Genomic DNA, 17,496 nt, shown 5'->3' with positions numbered 1-17,496 from the left:
TTCGGGGGCTTTGCGGAGGGATGTATACTTCCTCTGTTAAGCTCCTCATACTTCTGCATGCGTCCTGCGTACCTATCTTTAACATTGAGTAAGCAGGACATGCGGATGCGTTATTTTGACGAGCCCGCTGACCGCAACAAGTTACGTCTTGTGCGGTCGGCGGGCGCATCAAAACAACACATCCGCATGTCTTGCGTACCAAATGTTAAAGATAGGTACGCAGGACACATGCAGAAGTATGTGGAGCTTCACAAAGCCCCCGAATGCAAATGTGAAACCAGCCTAAGCTGCATTACCCCATCTAACCCGATAGAAACAGACTGGCCCGACACCCTCATACAAGTCAGCAATAGTAAACATTTAGGCGGACTAGGGAGGCTTCTCCTACTTACTAACTTAGGGAACAGCCAGATGGACGTATAACATGGATGACGATCGCATCGCAGTGCATGGACTGGGCGGCGACTCTCCTGACCCGAGCATGACAGCTGCATAGAAATACATGACGCTGTCACGTTCAGATTAAAAGAGCCGCCGGCCAGTCCACGCACTGTGATGCGATTGTTGTCAGTGTCACATGTCTGTCTGCGCCATTAGGTATCTGATGTTATGGCACACAGCAAGGTGAGTCACTAGAGTTCTGGACCCTCCTGATTGATCAAAAAAGCGTAAAATTCATCCCAGTGCGACAAGGTGTACCAATGATGTGCTTACTGCAGTATGCCTGCGCATTAGGTTTTTATTCTAGGCTATGTTTGTGAACAGTCACAGCGTACGTGGACTTCTGCAAATTACCCAAATACCAACAAGTGTGTTGGCCCTTGTTTTCGGATTTACACATAGTAGTAGTTCATGCTTGTGGCATTATCAAAACGCTGCATTCTCTGGGTATGGAGCACAATTTGACAGTTTCCTTTTAGGCTTCTCTACAGGAGTCAGAAAAAAATAAAAAAGTGTTTTAAAATGTTATCACCCAGAAAAAAGAAAAAAAAAAAAAAGTAAGAAAAATTAAAAAAAAAAAAAAAAAAAAAAAACACAAAAATTGTTTTGTTTAGACATTCAACAATGGCCATGCCCAAGATAATGGCTGGTATATGAGCGTCAAATCTTAGTGCAGCCTGAAGGTCAAGGATCAGGCACATATAAATGCAGAAGACGGGTTTTTCAGTATAATAATTAAAAAAAAAAAATATATTATATATTATATATATAATATATATATATATATATATAATATATATATATAATATATATATATAATATATATATAATATATATATATAATATATATATATATATATATATATATATATATATATATATATATATATATATATATATATAATTTAAACTTTGCCTATAGCAAAAACCAACACTGTATGTATACTTCTTAAAATAATCTGCACGCTTGTTAACCGAGCCAGCTATCTGATGCCAGAGACATCTGAACCTCGCACATGATCAGAAATCACTATCATATGACTTGAAGTTGAGCTCAGAGCTTAATAACTTACTCCCCGCTTGGAATTCTTACTTATTGCACAGAACAAATCAGATGAGGATACCTATATTCAGGGGCTCCCAAGCAAAACATTACAAAAAAAAAAAAAAAAAAAAAAAGGACAATTACAGGGACATTAACCCCTTCATGACCCAGCCTATTGTGACCTTAATGACCTGGCCGTTTTTTTGCAATACTGACCAGTGTCCCTTTATGAGATAATAACTCAGGAACGCTTCAATGGATCCTAGCGGTTCTGAGAATGTTTTTTCGTGACATATTGGGCTTCATGTTAGTGGTACATTTAGGTCGATAATTTTTGCGTTTGTGAAAAAAATTGGAAATTTGGCTAAAATTTTGAAAATTTTGCAATTTTCAAATTTTGAATTTTTATTCTGTTAAACGAGAGAGTTATGTGACACAAAATCGTTAATAAATAACATTACCTACCTACATGTCTACTTTACATCAGCACAATTTTGGAAACAAATTTTTTTTTTGCTAGTAAGTTATAAGGGTTAAAATTTGACCAGCGATTTCACATTTTTACAACGAAATTTATAAAACCTTTTTTTTTTTTTTAGGCACCACCTCACATTTGAAGTCAGTTTTGGGTATTTTCAGCCATATAGACCCCTGAAAGTGACACCATTCTAAAAAAATGCACCCCTCAAGGTGCTCAAAACCACATTCAAAAAGTTTATTAACCCTTCAGGTGCTTCACAGCAGCAGAAGCACCATGGAAGGAAAAAAAAAATGAACATTTAACTTTTTAGTCACAAAAATGATCTTTTAGCAACAATTTTTTTATTTTCCCAAGGGTAAAAGGAGAAACTGTACCCCAAAAGTTATTGTACAATTTGTCCTGAGTACGCCGATACCCCATATGTGGGGGGGAACCACTGTTTGTGCGCACGAGAGGGCTCGGAAGGGAAGGAGCGCCATTTGACTTTTTCAATGAAAAATTGGCTCCAATCTTTAGCGGACACCATGTCGCGTTTGGAGAGACCCTGTGTGCCTAAACATTGGAGCTCCCCACAAGTGACCCCATTTTGGAAACTAGACCTCCCAATGGAACTAATCTAGATGTGCGGTGACCACTTTAAACCCCCAAATTCTTCACAGAAGTTTATAACGCAGAGTCGGGAAAATAAAAAATCATTTTTCTTTCCTCAAAAATTATGTTTTAGTAAGCAATTTTTTATTTTCACAAGGGTAACAAGAGAAGTTGTTGTTGTCCAGTTTGTCCTGAGTATGCTGATACCCCATATGTGGGGGTAAACCACTGTTTGGGCGCACGTCAGGGCTCGGAAGGGAGGGAGCACCATTTGACTTTTTGAACGAAAGATTGGCTGGAATCAATGGTGGCGCCATGTTGCGTTTGGAGACCCCTGATGTGCCTAAACAGTGGAAACCCCTCAATTCTACCTCCAACACTAACCCCAACACACCCCTAACCCTAGTCCCAACTGTAGCCATAACCCTAATCACAACTCTAACCCCAACGCATCCCTAACCTCAACCCCAACACACCCCTAACCACAAGCCTAATCTTAACCCTATTTCCAACCCTAGCCCTAATTCCAACCCTAAGGCTATGTGCCCACGTTGCGGATTCGTGTGAGATTTTTCTGCACCATTTTCGAAAAATCCGCAGGTAAAAAGGCACTGCGTTTTACCTGCGGATTTACCTCGGATTTCCAGTGTTTTTTTTGCGGATTTCACCTGCAGATTCCTATTGAGGAACAGGTGTAAAACGCTGCGGAATCCGCACAAAGAATTGACATGCTGCGGAAAATACAACGCAGCGTTTCCGCGCGGTATTTTCCGCACCATGGGCACAGCGGATTTGGTTTTCCATAGGTTTACATGGTACTGTAAACCTGATGGAAAACTGCTACGAATCCGCAGCGGCCAATCCGCTGCGGATCCGCGGCCAAATCTGCACCGTGTGCACATAGCCTAATTCTAACCCTAACCCTAGTTCTAACCCTAACCCTAGTGGAAAGAAAAAAAACAAAAAAATATTTTCTTTATTTTATTATTGTCCCTACCTATGGGAGTGATAAAGGGGAGGTTCATTTACTATTTTTTTTTTTTATTTTGATCACTGTGATACAACCTATCACAGTGATCAAAATGTACCTGGAATGAATCTGCCGGCCAGCAGATTCGGCGGGCGCACTGCGCATGCGCCCGCCATTTTGGACGATGGCGGCGCCCATGTAGAAGACGGACGGACACCGGGAGGCTTGGTAAGTATGGGGGGGGGGGGGGAGGCGGACAGGAGATAAGACAGGACGGAGGACTGGGGAGGAGATCGGTGGCGGTGGGGGGCAGATCAGAGTTTCCAGCCATGGCCGATGATATTGCAGCATCAGCCATGGCTGGATTGTAATATTTCACTAGTTTTCATACGTGAAATATTACAAGTCGCTCTGATTGGCTGTTGAAAGTGAAAGTGCCAATCAGAGCGATTGTAGCCACGGAAGGGGGGGGGGGGGGGGGTAAGGGAAGCCACCCCCCCTGGGCTGAAGTAGCACTCCCCTTGTTCCTGCAGATCGGGTGAAATTGGAGTTAACCCTTTCACCCGATCTGCAGGGACGCGATCCCTCCATGACGCCACATAGGCGTCATAGGACGGATTGGCACCGACTTTCATGATGCCTACGTGGCGTCACAGGTCGGGAGGGGGTTAACATTAGGTCTACCCATGCACACACATCTACCTTTACTAAATCCTAAAGACTAAATGCATTCATACAGGAATCTTTAAAAATGAGTTGTGTCAAGCTCAGGTAAAATGAGAAAGGGCTTGTAAAAACATGCAGCTTCAATGTATCCTCTACATTCCCAAGAGAAGGAATTGGTAGGCTATGTGCACACGTTCAGGATTTTCTGCAGAATTTTCCTGAACAAAACCGGACTTTTTCTGCAGGAAATTCGGATGAGTTTTCTATGCGTTTTTTTTTTTTTTTGGAGGGGGGGGGGGGGGCTTCACAATGCATTACATAGCGGGAAAAACACGAAGAATATGCAACATTAATGAACATGCTGCGTTTTTTACCGCAATGCGTTTTTTTTTTGCAGAAGAAAACGCATCATGTGCACAAAAATTGCGGAATGCATTCTAAACAATGGGATGCATAATGTATGCGTTTTTATAGCGAAAAAACACAAACAAAACGCGAAAAATCCACAACGTGTGCACACAGCCTTAATGTTATAGTGTACAGCTTGTTACCTAGGTTAATCTGCAGACAGAGTGGGTGGTTACTTATGGAATTTAAAGAACAAAAAAAAGTTGAGTTGCCCAAAATTGAAAAATGCATCTACTATATAATTGTCTAAGGGTCACTTCCGTCTTTCTGTCTGTCCTTCTGTCTGTCACGGATATTCATTGGTCGCGGCCTCTGTCTATCATGGAATCCAAGTCGCTGATTGGTCGTGGCAAAACACCCACGACCAAACAGCGACGGGCGCAGTCCGGCGGCAACATGGCCGCTCGTTCGTCCCCGCAGTCAGTGCCCGCTCCGTACGCCCCTCCAGTCAGCCCTCACACAGGGTTAATGGCAGCGCTAATGGACCGCGTTATGCCGCGGTGTAACGCACTCCATTAACGCTGCTATTAACCCTGTGACCAACTTTTTTACTATTGAAGCTGCCTATGCAGCCTCAATAGTAAAAAGATCTAATGTTAAAAATAATTTTTAAAAAAAAATCATCATATACTCACATTCCGGCGCCTTTCCCGCTCCTCGCGACACTCCGGTGACCGCTCCATGCAAGCGGCAGGTTCCGGTGCCAAGGATGGTATGCGACAAGGACCTGCCATGACGTCACGGTCATGTGACCGCGACGTCATCACAGGTCCTGCGCCCATACCAACCCTGGGACCGGAAGCTGCCACATGTACCGCACACAGGGCCAGGACTTCAACGGAGGGTGAGTATATGTTTATTTTTTATTTTAAGTCTGTATACTACATGGCTCTGTGCTGTATACTCCGTCGCTGTGCAATATACTACGCGGGCTGGGCAATATACTACGTGGACATGCATATTCTAGAATACCCGATGCGTTAGAATCGGGCCACAATCTAGTTTAGTGAATATTTGTCATGAGGATCAACCCTCCTAAGCTGTCTATATGTACTTGTAGGTCACAGGAAGCTGGACAACATAATACCTTGATATCTGCGATCTGATGTCTTATTCCAGAGAAATGCACATTTTACTTATATGTAAATGACCTGTAAGCTCTATGGCCCGGACAGCCATCTGCATGAAAATCTGCCCCCAGAGCCAATTATAAATAAAAGGGGGCTTTAACAGTGTGAGACATGTAACTAAAGAACTGAACTGTCTCATAGCAAACATGTTAGCAGCTGCAGCTCTGCTGTATTACAACCCTGTCTGTCTGTGAGATGGAAGCTGAGAGGAACCAGCAGATGTATCAGTTATAATCACACACAGCTCTGCAGTGAGATCAGGAGAGAAGAGAGCGGCCATCACACTCTGGAGGCAGAATCTCCTGTAGACCAGTGTGGTGGTGGTGCTGCTGCTCCTGGGTGAGCCTAGGTGGAATAACAGGTAATCCAGCATCCAGAGAGTTAAAGAAAAGGGTACTTAAGAATTCACATCTATTTGAAAAGGCTTAAAGCCAGGATGTAGATAGAAAACAAACAGCTATGCATCAGACACCTTCGAATGAAAGCTCTTAATTGTGGCATGATGTCTTGCTACATATCTGTCTTCACGAACTTCCTGGTTTTTAAACCTTTTCAAATAAATTCTGTTCTAAATATCCTTTTCCCCATCTCTGGCGATGCTGGACTAACTGTTTATTTTCTTCCCCCCACATGGAACCCATCATCATTATTATAACAGGAGTCTGGGGCTCCTGGTTTGTCCTCACTGCATGACCAGTTACAACTATGAGTGGAGAGGTGGACAAGCAAGCACCATGCTACTCAATGTATAAAGGGTTAAAGGGAACCTGTCACCTGAATTTGGCGGGCTCTGTTAACGGTCCGATGGGCGGTGTTTTCTGTTCTTTCATGCACCCCTTCCTTTCCTGCTGGCCGCAATATTGTCTTGAATTTGATTAGGTTTCCTCCATAGTACACGCGTGTGCAATGCAATCCCGCCTTGCGCAACGCGCAGTACGCTTTGCCCAACTGCGGGCAAAGCCGAAAAGCATTAGTGACCGAGCGCCGGCGCACTATGTCCCGGAACACAGCTAAATACTTCCGGGATATAGTGCACCGGCGCATGCGCACTAATGCTTTTCGGCAATAAGGATCAAAAACAAGCCAGAGATTTAAATTAGGTCAACAGCTTTCACAATACAAATTGCAAACATTACTAAATAGTTCACAGACCTGTAAGGTGGCAGTACTAGCTTTGAAATCCTTGACACGACTGCATAATCGTTTATGATTAATGCATTCTCCGCCTACCTGGCAGCTGTTCAGTGTCCCTCTTTCCTGTTGAGGTCTCACACCGCACAGTACAAGCTGCTGCCGTAAGACTGGTGGAAGGAGATAGCATATACTTGGATTCATGAACCATTTTATTCAATATCGAAGCACGGTGGCTCAGTGGTTAGCAGCACTAGGGTCTTCGATTCAAATTCCAGAGGACAAGATCTGCAAGGAGTTTGTACGGGTTTCCTCCCAAACTACAATACATACTAATAGAGAATCTATATTGTGAGCCCCTATGGGGACAGTGATGTTTATGTCTATACAGCACTGCGGAACGTGATGGTGCTATGTAGACTAAACATAAGTCATTTTGACATTGCTTTTCAGAGTAAGCATGTCGGCCTCATCACTTATAAGATCTACTTAATAATGGATACAGGTTGTATTGTGAAAGAAAAAAAAAAACAAAAAAAAACATTTTAATATAAAATTCTAAACTCGGTAACAGGGTAAGCTTACCCTTTAATTAAAAAAATAAAAAATAAAAATTCTTCTGTATTTTTCACCCCTCCCCTAAGGCTGCCGTCACACTAGCAGTATTTGGTCAGTATTTTACATCAGTATTTGTAGCCAAAACCAGGAGTGGGTGATAAATGCAGAAGTGGTGCATATGTTTCTATTATACTTTTCCTCTATTTGTTCCACTCCTGGTTTTGGCTTACAAATACTGATGTAAAATACTGACCAAATACTGCTAGTGTGAAGGCAGCCTAACAGACTAAGTAGTAGTAAAATAAAAAGCCCCCTATGTGCACTGAATCACTGCAGGAGGATCATCAAGTGTAACGCTGTCTCAAGGTTTCTGCAAGATAGTGGCTGACTGAAAAGGGACTTAACTAATGTGCAGATTACTTACTGTCCAGCGTCCTCAGCAGCAAGGGCTGACCCCACTCTTCTGGATGCCTATATATTCTATTGGGGACACATAGCAAGCTGCTGCCCAGAGGCCGAGACCAGGAGGAACCATAAGTAGGGGACATGTAGCAAACTGCTGCCCAGAGGCCGAGACCAGGAGGAACCACAAGTAGGGAACATGTAGCAAGCTGCTGCCCTGAGGCCGAGACCAGGAGGAACCATAAGTAGGGGACACGTAGCAAACTGCTGCCCAGAGGCCGAGACCAGGAGGAACCATAAGTAGGGGACACGTAGCAAGCTGCTGCCCTGAGGCCGAGACCAGGAGGAACCATAAGTAGGGGACACGTAGCAAGCTGCTGCCCTGAGGCCGAGACCAGGAGGAACCATAAGTAGGGGACACGTAGCAAGCTGCTTCCCTGAGGCCGAGACCAGGAGGAACCATAAGTAGGGGACACGTAGCAAGCTGCTTCCCTGAGGCCGAGACCAGGAGGAACCATAAGTAGGGGACACGTAGCAAGCTGCTTCCCTGAGGCCGAGACCAGGAGGAACCATAAGTAGGGAACATGTAGCAAGCTGCTGCCCTGAGGCCGAGACCAGGAGGAACCATAAGTAGGGGACATGTAGCAAGATGCTGCCCTGAGGCCGAGACCAGGAGGAACCATAAGTAGGGGACATGTAGCAAGCTGCTTCCCTGAGGCCGAGACCAGGAGGAACCATAAGTAGGGAACATGTAGCAAGCTGCTGCCCTGAGGCCGAGACCAGGAGGAACCATAAGTAGGGGACATGTAGCAAGATGCTGCCCTGAGGCCGAGACCAGGAGGAACCATAAGTAGGGGACATGTAGCAAGCTGCTGCCCAGAGGCCGAGACCAGGAGGAACCATAAGTAGGGGACATGTAGCAAGATGCTGCCCTGAGGCCGAGACCAGGAGGAACCATAAGTAGGGGACATGTAGCAAGCTGCTTCCCTGAGGCCGAGACCAGGAGGAACCATAAGTAGGGGACACGTAGCAAACTGCTGCCCTGAGGCCGAGACCAGGAGGAACCATAAGTAGGGGACATGTAGCAAGATGCTGCCCTGAGGCCGAGACCAGGAGGAACCATAAGTAGGGGACATGTAGCAATCTGCTTCCCTGAGGCCGAGACCAGGAGGAACCATAAGTAGGGGACACGTAGCAAACTGCTGCCCTGAGGCCGAGACCAGGAGGAACCATAAGTAGGGGACATGTAGCAAGCTGCTTCCCTGAGGCCGAGACCAGGAGGAACCATAAGTAGTTGCTGGTTGTAGAAATCCTTAAAGTCAATATCGCCCCATGACTCAGGATAAGTGTGCAGTCAGACAGCCGCAGAATGAGACTAGAATGCACTGCACGGACAGGCCGGCGGCTCTCCCGACCGCCCCATATATACGCAGCAGTCACACTTGGGTGAAGAGAGTACGGCCAGGCCCAGCACTACATCCGATTTATACGGCCATCCGACTGTGCTTTCCAAACCAGAAACTCCAGATGTAGACATTGGTTTAGGGTGTTTGCCCCTCATCAGTTAAAAGCAGATCAGGTTAGGAAGGGTGAGAGGCCTGTCTCCTTATACAGAGTGTGAGGAGACTTATAGGCCACGTATTGCTCCTGTGGGAATGTAAATACGCACATAGCCTGTTCACAGAGGAAGCAGGCAGGACCTGGAGCGTACAATGCCAGGGAGGTTGGCCTTAATCAGAGTGAAAACATTATTCGCACAGGCGGGCGGTGCACGGACAGCAGCCCGGAGCAGGGAGTTACCTTGATGGTGACGTTTCCTTTGGTGACTTTTCTCATATTGAAGCCCACGGTAGGGATCATGTCTTCCGTGAACTGGCCGGACTGCAAGAAAAGAGGAAGGTACAAAGACGATCATTTCACGAGCACTGGGAGGCTGCGGTCACTGCCCTGCGGGGACGGCAGCGGCGCCCGCCGGGGTTACACAGCCGGCAGCTCACCGCCCGCCGGGGTCACACAGCCGGCAGCTCACCGCCCGCCGGGGTCACACAGCCGGCAGCTCACCGCCCGCCCGGGGTCACACAGCCGGCAGCTCACCCCCCGCCCGGGGTCACACAGCCGGCAGCTCACCGCCCGCCCGGGGTCACACAGCCGGCAGCTCACCGCCCGCCCGGGGTCACACAGCCGGCAGCTCACCGCCCGCCCGGGGTCACACAGCCGGCAGCTCACCGCCCGCCCGGGGTCACACAGCCGGCAGCTCACCCCCCGCCCGGGGTCACACAGCCGGCAGCTCACCCCCCGCCCGGGGTCACACAGCCGGCAGCTCACCCCCCGCCCGGGGTCACACAGCCGGCAGCTCACCCCCCGCCCGGGGTCACACAGCCGGCAGCTCACCCCCCGCCCGGGGTCACACAGCCGGCAGCTCACCGCCCGCCGGGGTCACACAGCCGGCAGCTCACCGCCCGCCGGGGTCACACAGCCGGCAGCTCACCCCCCGCCCGGGGTCACACAGCCGGCAGCTCACCGCCCGCCGGGGTCACACAGCCGGCAGCTCACCGCTATCACGTTCACGAAGGTGGTCTTCCCGGAGTACTGCAGCCCGACCAGCGTCAGCTCCATCTCCTCCTTCCAGAACAGGGACTTGAACCAGTCGAGCAGCTTGTTGATGAGGGCCAGCATGGCGCGGCGGCTATGGAGCGGTGCACTGACGAGGAGAGCAGGACGCAGCCCTTACCGCTCCGACTCCCGGAACCCGACGGCTACTGCACAAAGCTGCGCGGCCGCAAGTCATATGACAAGCGTGACGTCACTGCCCCGGCATCGTAATGGGAAGTTAGGACCGCGGGGAGGCACATGACGCAGTCACGTGATAGCACATCACATGATGCTAAGCGTGCAAATAGGCGGGATTAGCGTGACGTAAAGTGTCGGTCAGTCATGTGAGAGGATTGTGGCGAGGGACAGTAGCGGTGGTGCGGTGGCTGATGGCTCCCTGCATTGTGGCTAGGTCGGACTGCTGGGTAATCTGTGCCGCGCCGTACCGTGGGGTCTCACGTTACACTTGGAGGCTGCTCCTCGGTCTCTCGCGTTACATGTGGAGAGATGGTTACTACCTCCGGTCTCAACAGTTTCCAAAACGATTATTATAACATTGACTGTAAAGTGTTGAAGCCTTGAAGTGTATCTGTACAATGGGTGCGTGTGGCCGCCATAGTAATACCACGTGCCAAATTGTGCAGCGCTAGATTCTTCATGTCATTTTGGCAGAAGCCACAACATAAATCCCTCATATTTATTTCAGAGGCTAGTGTCACTTTCACCGTGGAGCCGGGCTTCTACCGCTTGGTGCTCAGGTGGTTCTTCGCCGTAAATCATGTAAAAGTCAAGTGATGGCTACCTCATGCTTTCCATATGTTCTGCAGCCCTTTACATACAGGTGTTTCTCACAAAATTAGAATATCATCAAAAAGTTAATTTATTTCAGTTCTTCAATACAAAAAGTGCAACTCCTATATTATACAGAGTCTACAAACAAAATACAACAGGATTCGTACACATTTAGCTTGATAAATATGCCCCATTGTGATTTTTCTTTCCATCTCACCACTTTTGCAGTACAAACTTGGAAAAACGCCAGACGACTCATGTTGTTTTGACATCAGTTGAAACAAAAAACCTGATCCTAGAGCATGATTCATCACAGCGTTTTCAACCCTTCTATGGCCGGCTTCACACTCAGCGTATGAAAATACGGTCCGTATATTACGGCCGTAATACGCTGAAAAGTCCCGAAAATAGTGGTCCGTAGCTCCTCCGTAGGCAGGGTGTGTCAGCGTTTTTTGCGCATGGCATCCTCCGTATGTAATCCGTATGGCATCCGTACTACGTGGTTTTCTCGCAGGCTTGCAAAACCAACATACCGCTATAGAAGTGATCCATGTGTCCCAAAAAGAAAAAAACAAATATATATATACTGTCTATATATATATATATATATATATATATGTCAGTAGACACATATATGTATATATATTACTATTTTTTCCAGCGCTATACAGCTTGAAAGCCGGTAATTCAATTACCGGCTTTTTCTTTCTCCTTCCTAAAACCCGACATGATTTGAGACATGGTTTACATACAGTAAACCATGTCTTCTCTCCATTTTTTTTGCAGATTCCACACTACTAATGTCAGTAGAGTGTATCTGCAAAATTTGGCCGTTCTAGCTCTTAAAATAAAGGGTTAAATGGCGGAAAAAATTGGCGTGGGCTCCCGCGCAATTTTCTCCGCCAGAGTAGTAAAGCCAGTGACTGAGGGCAGATATTAATAGCCTGGAGAGGGTCCACGGTTATTGGCCCCCCCCCCTGGCTAAAAATATCTGCCCCCAGCCACCCCAGAAAAGGCACATCTGGAAGATGCGTCTATTCTGGCACTTGGCCACTCTCTTCCCATTCCCGTGTAGCGGTGGGATATGGGGTAATGAAGGGTTAATGCCACCTTGCTATTGTAAGGTGACATTAAGCCTAATTAATAATGGAGAGGCGTCAATTATGACACCTATCCATTATTAATCCAATTGTAGTAAAGGGTTAAATAAAACACAAACACATTATTTAAAATTATTTTAATGAAATAAAAACAATGGTTGTTGGAGTATTTTATTCTACGCCCAATCCAGTCACTGAAGACCCTCGTTCTGTAAGTAAAAAAACATAATAAACCAACAATATACTTACCCTCCGCAGATCTGTAACGTCCAACGATGTAAATCCTTCTGAAGGGGTTAAAACATTTTGCAGCAAGGAGTTCCGCTACTGCAGGCTGCTCCTTGCTGCAAAACCCCGGGGAATGAGGCTAAATATAGATCAATGAGCTATATTTAGCTTCATTTGCGGTGAGGCGCCCTCTGCTGGATGTTCATAGATCGTGGGAACTTTCCTAGAAAGCCTGGGAGCTTGTTTTTATTTCATTAAAATAATTTTAAATAATGTGTTTGTGTTTTATTTAACCCTTTACTACAATTGGATTAATAATGGATAGGTAATAGAGTATATCGTGGCACAGCTGTGTCGGTGCTCAAGAGAGGTTTCCCACACCAGTAATCAAATAGTAAGTAAATGACTTGGCACTCAACTAGGTGGATAGTGATAATAAAGAAAATATTTTTATTACTTGAGTAGCAGTCCAGCAAAATAAAACGTTTCGGTCAAATAATCAGACCTTCTTCAGTAAGGCTGCATAAATAACATAACATGACAATTACAATTATTTAAGCCGGTCTTTTTAGACATGGAGCATTCAACCAGCGGTGGACACCGCGTTGATGTACTCCCTCTGCCTGTCTTATTCCGGTAAGCGATATAAATATATCTTCTCTTAGCCCCCTTGGTTGTTTAGTGCCTTACTGACTTTTTGCCATTGTTTAGGAGCCCTCCTGTAGTGACAGTTTTCTATGGAACCCTATCCATGTATCCTTGCGCATTAGGTGAGCTTGGTTTACCCCCTCCTCTGATTAGATCTCTCACCTGTCTATTATATTTTTACTTATATTATTTTCACTACTCAGGTCATCGCTGCTCCTATTCTATACTGTGGCTTAGACCACTTTACTCCAAGGTTAGAATCACTATGTTTTATAGAATTCCCCATTGCTATGACCGCTTTAGAATTATTTTCTCCTCTTCTTTTTATAGTCTATTGATTGGATTACATCCTATCTCTACATATACCAGAACTACCCTAGTGTTCCTTTCCTTTATACATTATAGGTGAGAGTTCTTTTTCTTTTTTCAAGGGTCTAGTACCAGGATCTCATTATCTACATTCCTTTGCATATTTTTCAGTTAATCTATCTACATATCTAGTGTGGATGGTATATATACCTCTATTTTCATCTATTCGGTTAGTATATAAATATATTCCTTCTCCCATATATATGGCACATCCTTTTCTTATATCCTTCTCGCTATTTTAGGACATTGGCTCTTCCTTTGAGGTTCCAAATAGCTTCCAACATAAGGAGCCTCTTTACATATATCAGTGCCTTAAGCATCCACACATCAGCAGTCGGGTATGTAAAAATGTACCTTTTTCCCACCTCTCTTCCCTTCCTTCCTACCCATCACACATCCATATTGTGAGATTTAATTTTTTGTTAATATCTTTTCGACATTGTAATTGTCATGTTATGTTATTTATGCAGCCTTACTGAAGAAGGTCTGATTATTTGACCGAAACGTTTTATTTTGCTGGACTGCTACTCAAGTAATAAAAATATTTTCTTTATTATCACTATCCACCTAGTTGAGTGCCAAGTAATAATGGATAGGTGTCATAATTGACGCCTCTCCATTATTAATTAGGCTTAATGTCACCTTACAATAGCAAGGTGGCATTAACCCTTCATTACCCCATATCCCGGGGACACTGACTGCGGGGAGTATGGAGCGGAGCGCCGGGGACACTGCGGGGACACTTACATAGTACATCCGTACCTGCATCATGCCTCTGCATCATCCACCTGTTCCCCCACTGGGTCGCAGATCTCCCAAGAGCCGCCCGATGAGAGCGCACGCGCGTCACAGCACAGGACCACCCACATCACGTGACCGCAACATGGGCACGCCCAGCAGCGACGCATCTGCCACTCCTCCACAGCGTGAACCACCGCACGAGAGCGCAGGCGCACCGCAACCGGGGCCAACCCGCATCACGATAATGTGACACGGGTGAGCCCAGCGATGACGCGACCGCCACTCCCCCACAGTGTCAGCCATAGCACAGGAGCGCAGGCGTGCCACCCCAGAACCGCCCAAATCACATGACCGCGATATGGGTTCGTCCAGCGACTGCGCATGCGCACCCCATCTAGTGACCCTTAGACAATTTTATAGTAGATGAGTTTCACTTTTTGTATTGAAGAACTGAAATAAATGAACTGTACGATGATATTCTAATTTGGTGAGAAGCACCTGTATATGTTTCAAGAAAACTGACCCCGATGCCACCGATAAGTTACAGCTAAGTTACTGTGACAAATATGTTATGTTACATGCTAGTTAACTCTGTTTATTAGAGTGTCATATGTTCTAGCAATGTGATGACCTATTAATTATGCAGTGTCCCCGGCGCTCCGGTCCATACTCCCCGTAGTGTCCCCGGCGCTCCGCTCCATGCTTCCCGCAGTCACTATCCCCGGCGCCCGCTCCATACTCCCCTCCGGTCACCGCTAACACAGGGTTAATGCCGGCGGTAACGGACCACGTTATGCCGCGGGTAACGCACTCCGTTACCGCCACTATTAACCCTGTGTGTCCCTAACCTTTTACTGTTGATGCTGCCTATGCGGCATCAATAGTAAAAAAAAAAGTAATGTTAAAAATAGTAAAAAAAAAACCTGCTATACTCACCCTCCATTGTCCGCTGAGACGCTCGAGGCTGCCGCCATCTTCCTTTCCCAGCAATGCATTGCGAAATTACCCAGAAGACCTGCGGTCTCACAAGACCGCTAAGTCATCTGGGTAATTTCGCAATGCATCCTGGGAACGGAAGATGGCTGTAGCCGCGCGCCCATCGACACAGCGCCGTTGGATCCCAGGAGGCGGAGAGACGGGACGCTGAGGAGCAGCGACAAGAATGGTGAGTATGTTAGACTACAAGGGGCCCTCGGATCGTTAGGTGAGTATGTTTATTTTTTAACCTGTGACATACGTGGCTGGGCAATATACTACGTCACTGGGCAATATACTACGTGGCTCTGTGCTGTATACTACGTCGCTGTGCAATATACTTCGTGATGGCAATATACTGCGTGGCTCTGTGCTGTATACTACGTCACTGGGCAATATACTACGTGACTGGGCAATATACTACGTGCCTCTGTGCTGTATACTATGTGACTGGGTAATATACTACGTGACTGGGCAATATACTACGTGGCTCTGTGCTGTATACTACGTCGCTGTGCATTATACTACGTGGCTCTGCTGTATACTACGTGGCTGAGCAATATACTACGTGGCTGTGCTGTATACTACGTCACTGCAATATACTACGTGGCTCTGTGCTGTATACTACGTCACTGGGCAATATAATAATCTTTATTTTTATATAGCGCTAACATATTCCGCAGCGCTTTACAGTTTTGCACACATTATCGTCGCTGTCCCCTGTTGGGGCTCACAATCTAAATTCCCTATCAGTATGTTTTTGGAATGTGGGAGGAAACCGGAGAACCCGGAGGAAACCCACGCAAACACGGAGAGAACATACAAACTCTTTGCAGATGTTGTCCTTAGTGGGGCTTGAACCCAGGACTCTAGCACTGCAAGGCTGCTGTGCTAACCACTGCGCCACCGCAGTGGCTGGGCTACATACTACGTGGCTGGGCAATATACTTCGTCACTGGGCAATATACTACGTCGCTGGGCAATATATTACGTGGACATGCATATTCTAGAATACCTGATGTGTTAGAATCGGGCCACCATCTAGTATATTATATTGAGTCATCACAAACAGAGTGATCTATTTCAAGTGTTTATTTCTGTTAATGTTGATGATTATGGCTTACAGCCAATGAAAATCCAACAGTAATTATCTCAGTAATTGGAATACTTTATAACAACAGCTTTAAAAATTATTTTAAAATCCGAAATGTTGGCCTCCTGGAATGTACATTCAGTAAATGCGCTCAATACTTGGTTGGGGCTTCTTTTGCATCAATTAATGCATCAATGCAGTGTGGCATTGAGGTGATCAGCCTGTGACACTGCTGAGGTGTTATGGAAGCCCAGGTTGCTTTGATAGCAGCCTTCAGCTCGTCTGCATTGTTGGATCTGGTGTCTCTCATCTTCCTCTTGACAATATCTCATAGGGTCTCTATGGGGTTAAGGTCAGGCGAGTTTGGCCCAGGTAAGACACTTCTGGCGTTGTCTATTGGTCATGAGTGGCTTGACAGAAGGAATGTGACACTTGTAGCCCATGTCTTGGATACATCTCTGTGTGGCGGCTCTTGAAACAATGACTCCAGCAGCAGTCCACTCCTTGTGAATCTGACCTCAAATCTTTGAATGGCCTTTTCTTAACAATCCTTTCAAAGCTGCGGTTATCCCGGTTGCTTGTGCACCTTTTTCTACCACACTTTTCTCTTCCATGTAACTTTCCATTAATATGCTTGGATACAGCACTCTGTGAACAGCCGGCTTCTTTAACAATGACCTTTTTGTGGCTTACCCTTCTTGTGAAGTGTGGCAATGACTGCCTTCTGGACATCTGTCAAGTCAGCAGTGTCTCCCATGATTGTACAACCTACTGAAATAGCCTAAGGGACCTTTTTGGACACTTAGGAAGTCTCTGCAGGTGTTTTTTGTTAATTGTAATTTACTAAGATAATGACTTTTGGGTTTTCATTGGCTGTAAGCCATAATCATCAACCTAAACAGAAATAAACACTTGGAATACATCACTTTGCTTGTAATGACTCTACATAATATATGAGTTTCACTTTTTGTATTGAAGAACTGAAATAAATTAACTCTTTGATGATATTCTAATTTTGTGAGAATCACCTGTGTATGATGTTTCAAGAAAACTGACCCTGATGCCACGGATAAGTTATAAGTTACAGCTAAGTTACTGTGACAAATATGTTACATTCTAGTTAACCTTGTTTATT

General features: G+C 45.9%; 1 protein-coding gene and 1 long non-coding RNA gene across 2 annotated transcripts in view; one reads left to right on the top strand and one right to left on the bottom strand.

The window, feature by feature from the left end:
• LOC138676062 (ADP-ribosylation factor-like protein 8B-A) overlaps nucleotides 1-10,640 on the bottom strand; it is a 59,293-nt gene extending 48,653 nt beyond the window's left edge. Inside the window, exons 1-2 of the mRNA XM_069764908.1 lie at nucleotides 10,377-10,640; nucleotides 9,624-9,704 (exon numbers count right to left, since the gene is read on the bottom strand). Of these exons, the coding sequence (XP_069621009.1) occupies nucleotides 9,624-9,704; nucleotides 10,377-10,499 (204 nt within the window). The 5' untranslated portion in view covers nucleotides 10,500-10,640. The remainder of the gene's footprint in view (nucleotides 1-9,623; nucleotides 9,705-10,376) is intronic.
• Nucleotides 10,641-13,601: 2,961 nt separating this feature from the next.
• Nucleotides 13,602-14,114, top strand: LOC138674103 (uncharacterized). Its single transcript, XR_011320484.1, has 2 exons — nucleotides 13,602-13,890; nucleotides 14,023-14,114. It is a non-coding gene; the product is annotated as an uncharacterized lncRNA (long non-coding RNA).
• Nucleotides 14,115-17,496: the final 3,382 nt, after the last annotated feature.

This window comes from Ranitomeya imitator, chromosome 4 (genome assembly GCF_032444005.1).
Source record: "Ranitomeya imitator isolate aRanImi1 chromosome 4, aRanImi1.pri, whole genome shotgun sequence".
Classification (NCBI taxonomy): Eukaryota; Metazoa; Chordata; class Amphibia; order Anura; family Dendrobatidae; genus Ranitomeya; species Ranitomeya imitator.
Note: the sequence above shows the minus strand (reverse complement) of the source record. Positions and strands in the feature narration are given on the sequence as shown.